Source organism: Octodon degus, unplaced genomic scaffold, assembly GCF_000260255.1.
Source record: "Octodon degus isolate 3935 unplaced genomic scaffold, OctDeg1.0 scaffold00030, whole genome shotgun sequence".
Classification (NCBI taxonomy): domain Eukaryota; kingdom Metazoa; phylum Chordata; class Mammalia; order Rodentia; family Octodontidae; genus Octodon; species Octodon degus.
In genome coordinates, this window is record NW_004524606.1 from 12,879,497 (window position 1) to 12,886,652 (window position 7,156).

General features: G+C 37.7%; 1 protein-coding gene across 1 annotated transcript in view; it reads right to left on the reverse strand.

The window, feature by feature from the left end:
• Positions 1–5,955, reverse strand: part of Cntn3 (contactin 3) — a 264,165-nt gene extending 258,210 nt beyond the window's left edge. The window contains exon 1 of the mRNA XM_004629518.2: positions 5,817–5,955. Coding sequence (XP_004629575.1) covers positions 5,817–5,871 — 55 coding nt within the window. The 5' untranslated portion in view covers positions 5,872–5,955. The remainder of the gene's footprint in view (positions 1–5,816) is intronic.
• Positions 5,956–7,156: the final 1,201 nt, after the last annotated feature.

A 7,156-nucleotide genomic window follows, 5' to 3' on the forward strand; every position in this document is an offset into this window, starting at 1 on the left:
ATAAGGGACAGAGAACATGTATTATGCCTAAAATTCACAAGCAATTAAATCATATGCAATGAAATAGTAAAACAATACTCTCATCTGCTCTTTAACAATTCTTAGCCCACAGTTTAAGCCAGGCACACCTAACCTGTCACCAGTGGCTCATACACACCTGAGTTCACTAGCCGCACTGAGTGAAGAACTGTCTTGGGAGCCATAGAGAATATATGATAATATATATCACATTATATTTTTATATTTTTTACAACAAAGTTTTATATAAAATACATAGTTTTTATTTTTATTGTAACACAGGCAAATACAGCCTGGGGTTGCAGGCTGGATAGTCCTGCTCTAAAACCATGACTTTATTCCAGAAAACCAAGTCTAAGATGCAACCACTATTGACCGAGAAACTCTACTGTGATTTCAGAGGTAAAAGGCTTCAGATAGCCATACCAAAAGGCAAAGAGACGGAGACTGTTTCCTTGACTCTGAAACAGAAAAAGAATAATGCACTTCCCACTATGCCTGGGACACAGGAAATGAGGCTCCACTAGTTCACATGATTGTTGTTCACTGTTGCACCACTAATATGTTTTGAGCTTCACCCGATGCTACTTACTTTTCTGGCTAGTATCAGATGCTCATTCTAGCAAGTTTTCTCTTCTCTGTCTTTGTTTTCTACCTATATCTCTGCCTCAGAAACTTTGGCAGCAACTCAGCAAAAAAAAAAACATGGAGCATCAGGACCCAGAAGACATATATTAAAACACCACTTTTATAAATACTGAGATATCATCAATTTCTTCACTTCTAAACCCCAGATGCTTTGAATTACTCAGCAGACACAATATTTGTTCTATTTTGTGGGTGGTACACTCATATTTTAATTCATTTTTCGTAATGCTAATTTATCCATTCCAATTTAAAACCTTGATCCCAGTCCAATAGGGTGACAGTTTTACTGGATATTGAGAAGTTATCCACCTTTGTAAAGCCCTCGTGCCCATGTGGGGCTGTGGCTTCAATTTACCTGCTCTGCACACCCTATGATGCAGACAGAGATGACCTACCTCTAAGCAGAGTGGATAAGCCTGAAAGTTAACTGCAACTCATCTTTTGCTGCATACCTCACACTAAACTCCAACTCATAGTTCAAAATTCAGAATATATTCAAAATGTCGTGCCCAGCCCTACTGCCATCCTGGAGTCGATCACCAACACCTCTTGCCTGATTATGCCACCCTTATCTATCTGGGCTCCTATTAGCTTTTTTCTTCTCTAAAATCTACAACTTCTTATTCAATCAACCCTTCAGATCCTTTAAAGAAATAAACCAGATGATAGTCCTTCTCTGCTCAAACCATATGTCTCTGGAGAGAACTTAGAGTAAATGTTCAGCATAATTTACTGCTGCATCCCTTCTGTGCTGTGTCTACGTTCCCATTTCCTAGAGGCACTTACCCCCCACTTTTCTCCGGAAACTCCTCTGAGCCCAACCATGCTGACCTTATTGCAATGTCTGGAATATTCGTCAGGTCCTCTGCTGGGGCTGCTTTGGGAGCGCTCCTCCCTAGATATGCGCACAGTCAGCTTTTCTCCAGTAAATCTTTGCTCACATGTGACCTTCGCGAGGACAACAAACTTGCAGGCCTTATTGAAAGCAGCAACCCGTAGCCCATGCTCCAAGCTCATCCGGCTCCTCTTGCACAGACTGCTTCCTCCTCACTCAATGTCACTGCAGCTACGATGTGACAGGGTGTCTATAACCCCTGCAGAGACAGAGACCTCCATACATTTTCTCAAAATACAGCCTGTACATAAAGGATCTTAATTATTTGTTTAGAAAAAAAAAAAAAAGTACTTCAAGAGTTGGTAAGTGAGAGGTGGGGGAGATAGCTCAGCAGACGAAGTGCCTGCTTTGGCAAGTGCAGAGACCAGGCCACCCGGCCCCACTCCTGGGGCACCCTGAGCTGGAGAAAGTGTCCAGGCATGGTGGTGCATGCCTGCAATCCCAGAACTAGGGAGGTTGAAAGTAGGAAGATCACTATGAGTCCCAGTTGCGTAGTGAGACCCTGTGCCAAATACATAAAATGTAACAAAAAAAAAGGAAAAGTTGGTATTTGAACCTGGACTATTTCATATCTGACTCACTACACATAGCGTATTAGGGAAAAAGGCAATGTCCATAATTAAATTATGGAGTAGAATTTGGTTTTGTAAACCAAATTTTTAAGAGTATTTATTGTAAACTGTACACTATATACTGAGTGTACTAAATGATTAAACAGCATTTTTGGGTAAAAATCCGGCCAAATGTATTCTTGGATAAATGCCTACCAGGAATTACTACTGGCCTTTTGTTGTCATTGTTACAGGGAAAACCTGCAGACAAAACAACAGAAGAAAATGGAAGGAAAAATGTACAATTTCTTTTTCTGCATTTTTAGGGACAGGTCTACAGGGTGTTCAGGTTCTCACTACTAGATCAGACTCGTAGTGATCTGCCTGTTTACAGCCTCCCAAGAGCTGGGATTACAGGCCACACCATGATATCCTGTCTCAATTGCCTTATCAGCGTGCCCTGGGGACAAGGCTGGCATGGCAGGCCCAGAGGTCGAACCACGGGCCCTTGCGCCTGCTTGTAGACTCTTTAATCCACAGAGTTATTTGGTCGGCCCCCAAAATTTGAAAAGACAGAAAATACAACTTAGCTAGTAGCTATGACATTTATGGAGTTTATATCTTCTGCCAAACCCTACTAATTGAGTTTACTTGTTTTTATTAAATCTAAAATATGTAGGATAGCCCCTAAGTCATGAATTGATTTTAATACTGCACCCAGCATGACCCAGGATTTGTTAAGAGTGTCACCCTCAGAAGTAAGTTTTTGTTTGAATTTTACCTTGATCCAGGATATAGAAAATACAGTGATAAGCAATACATAAAAAGTTTTAAAAGCCCATTTTTTTCTCCATGATATGAATATTATGAGCAACAAATTCCTATTGCACCATATATGCTTCATTTTATATATGAGTTACTTGAATTCTTCCTTATTTAACTTTTAAAAATGTTTACCATTATATCTATATTCAAGCTGACCCTAAAATTATTTAATGATTTATTTACATTTGAGTAAAATTGATACTTTTTATATGAATTTAATCATCAACACATAAACATTTCTCAAAAATGCAGAAACCTGATAAATAAAATTTATCTATGGTGGAAAATTATTGCCTTGGCTTTTTTTTTCCTTAAACATAAATTTAAAACTGTGCAAATAAAGAAGATAATTTGAGAGTAAAAATATTTCAGCTTTGATGTCTGTATTGATCTTTTCCCAAAGCCCATTTTAAAAGTAAGAAATTCACAATTACTCCTTCTTTATCAGTACTAAAATAGCAGCAGGTGAAGAAAATGTTTCAGCAACAAAATTGAGACATCAGCGAAAACATAAAAAGGCTGTACGAAATATTTTAAAGTAGTAAGTTTTTTTTTTTGGCGGAACCGGGGATTGAACTCAAGCCCTTGCGCTTGCCAGGGAAGCGCTTAGTCCACTGAGCCATCTCCCCGGCCAAAAGTAGTAAGTTTTAACCTATAATCCATTAATGACTATGAAGTTTTGCTACATCTTTATCCTTTACCTAATTGAAGAAGTTGTTCTGAATTCTAAGGTCGGAGCCCAGCGTCTCAGCAGCCTATCGTCCCCCCATGGCCTGTGTTTTACCTGCCACTTCCATTTGGCTTCTTACAACACTCTCCTCCTCTTAGAGACGGGAAGTGACAAGCAACTTCTTCTTCTTCTTCTTCTTTTTTTTTTGTCAGCTCCCTTAGGTGTCACGAGAAATTGTATTTTAATAGAAAATTGTTCTTAAGAGACAAGTGCTAAAATTTAGGAGTGAGAGATGATTTCTATACCCTCCTTCCAAATGTGTTAGCCAGAAATAAATAAATAAAAGGAAAACTGTGAGCACACCTGCACACAGATCACATAATACACGACAATAGTACCATAGCAAATATGTAGCATTCCTGCAAATTCACACTTTTTTTTAATTATTTATTTATTTTTATTTATTACATTTATTTATTGTGTGTATGTGTGGCCAGCTCAGCCCACCAGGGGGCGGGTCTGGCTGGCATGTGGTGCTGGGGGATCGAACCGCGGTCCCTGTGCTTTGCCAAGCTTGTTTCAAGTAGGTGCTTTAGACCACTGAGCCATCTCTCCAGCCCTGCAAATTCACACTTGCTTGAGAACTTTTATAATAAAAAGGAAGAAAACAATAAGATATATATATATAATATATATAATATATATATATTATATATATGCAGGCATAATTTACAACAGTTAATTTTATAAATACTGATTTTTTTTTCTCTTTATGTCACTCAACATTTTATATTTCTTAAAAATTAAAAAACAAAAAACAAAAAACGGGTCAGCCAAATAGCTCAGTGGATTAAATCACCTGCAAGCAGGAGCACAGGCCAGGGGTTCAATTCCCGGGTCTACCAGGTCAGCCCCACCCCTCAGGGCTGAGATTGCAATTGAGATTGAGCATGGTGGTGCGTGCCTATAATTCCAGCCCTTGGGAGGCTGTAAACAGGCGGATCACTACAAGTCCGATCTAGTAGTGAGACCCTGAACACCCTGTAGACCCTTCCCTAAAATACAGAAAATAATTAATTAATTAATTAAAATACAAGTTAAGAAGAATAAGATTGTCTTATCACGTGCTGAGATAAACTGCTGTCTTTCAATATGGGATATGAAAATACTGACATCCTTTAAATTTTATGTTCTTTTTACATATTAGAGCTTATTACTTCAGCTTATTCGGGGGAGAAGTTCTTAAATTAACGTTCTCAAATTTTGGTTGCTTTGCTTTATAACACTAATTATAATTTAATAGTAGATATCAACTATTATTGTAGGCAGCCCAGTTAGATAAAAATATTATAGGCAGTCAGACAGGGTCAGGCCCTCAAAGGAGACAGCACACAAGATGAGATGCCTTACAACTGTAGGAGTGGCGGATGCTCCTGCTGTGAACCAGACCTAAAGACCTAAAGGCCAAACAAATGCTAAACGAGTAGCACCTCAGATTGATATTCTAAATAGATATCAATCACCTGGAAAGACCCAAGTGAGTCACTAGCCCAACCCCCAACAGAAAGAGACCCTATCCCTCATTCCAACCCCAACAGGAAAAGACCCTGTCCCATATGTAATCCCATTGGTTGACCATAGTTTTGTCCCACCTCCTGCCCACCTAAGCTAGTTCCCATTCTCTCTACCTTAGCCTCACATGGTTTTACACTATAAAAGTCCCTGGAAAGGACAGCTTCCCAGGGAACTACCTGCTCAGGCCCCCCTCCTGTCCCTCTCTTGGACAGGAGCTTTCTCTCTCTCTCAATAAATACATTCTGCTCATAACCTCCGTTTGTTCCTAAAATTCATTCTTCGGTTTTAGAGAACATGAACTCCTGCAGGTCAGGTCCAGAGATTGTTTTTCTCTATGTCATTTGGAGTTTCCTTATATGGTTTGGAGCTCACCCACCTGAGACCAGTTTTTCTCCCTGTATCACTATTCGTCATCAATATACTTACTGTTGAAACAAAACACCCCTGGAAAAATTAGGGGAAAAGGAAAATGAGAATCCAATTATCAGAAGTGAGCAACAGAATTTTCTTTCTAGGGAAAAATACTTGTTTTTCCTTGCCACTGGTAAGATTTTTATTTCAATATTTAAACACTCCTAAAGCATATGACTTAAGAATAGTTCTAACTTCAACTTTAGAAAAAAGGTATTTTTACCTCCTAGGCAGCCAATGAACAAAAGCAGGATCAACTGTTTCCATGACAACATCATTTTTAATTGCCACGATCAAGAGTAACCCTTGTCCAGTCTCTGAAGAATAGAATGTTTTGTCTTCAGGTAATTCCTTTAATCTGTAAAATATACGTACAAAGAAGTAAGACTTAAAAAACAAACAGTTCCTTTAAAAAAGAGATTTTCTTCTCTTCTTTAAGCTATTTCAAACATACACAAAATCTTCAGATAAAATGTACGTTTTCTGATACAAAATCAAGAATACTTGAAATCTAGATATTTAAAAATACATTATGTAAAAGATAGCAGATGGAAGCAACTTTAATTAATTAGATTAATTAGAGATGTTCACCAGTACTAAAATATTAAATATTGATGCATTAAACATTAAAACTTTTCCAACATAATAATTGCAATAAATAAAATATTAACCTAGAATACAAATTTTTCACATTTTTCTATAATGATAACATTTTAGGAAAATTATAGGATTCCAATAGGCAGATGTCCTAAAGCAAAACTCTTTTTAGTTTCTCAGTATCTAATAAATCATAAAATTATACTCTATTATAAACCTATTTTGTTTCAAAATTAACTGCAGAAACCATACAATCACATAAGCACCCAAAAACAGATAAAAATCCTAATAGTAGAAAGAGTTCTAAGAACTTTGCAGATGATAGCATTTTCTTTGTACTTTCTTGTATTTTCATAACCTTGTATGTACTTGTCGCAAAGAAATAATTATGTGACAGTTCTGTGCCATTTTCAGTGGCCCCTTGAAGCTAGTAAAGCTGTATGCTAATGGCTAATTATCAAGTAAACTGTATACACACACCTCACCTCACACAACCTTCACTTGGCTACTGAAGTTCAGCTAGGTTCAAGCAGGAGAATGAAGGATTGCAAAGTCTGTCCCTTTAGCAAGGAAAGTACACAACACTGAACCAGCAGCTGTTTTCATTGAGCTATTTTAGTTGTCAGTGGGCCAGAGAAATCAATTGCACGTTCCCTCTGACAGTGGTTCTCAACAATGGGTTCCTGGTATGTAGTTTATCCAGTCAGATATTGTGTGTCCCAAAGAATAATAATTTCATGAGTGAAAATATTGGACCTTGCATTTCATTACATACTCATTATTAAACCAGCTACTCAGATAGATAATAACATTCTTATGTACCGACAGTCTGATGATATGCTCTTAGGTGGGAAGTAAGAGGTACAGGTATAACCAAAATGCTATGTACTGCACATAACATGTACTAGGAATTAGGCATCTGCAAAACGTCAACACACCATTGAGAACTACTCTCTTCAAATGTAT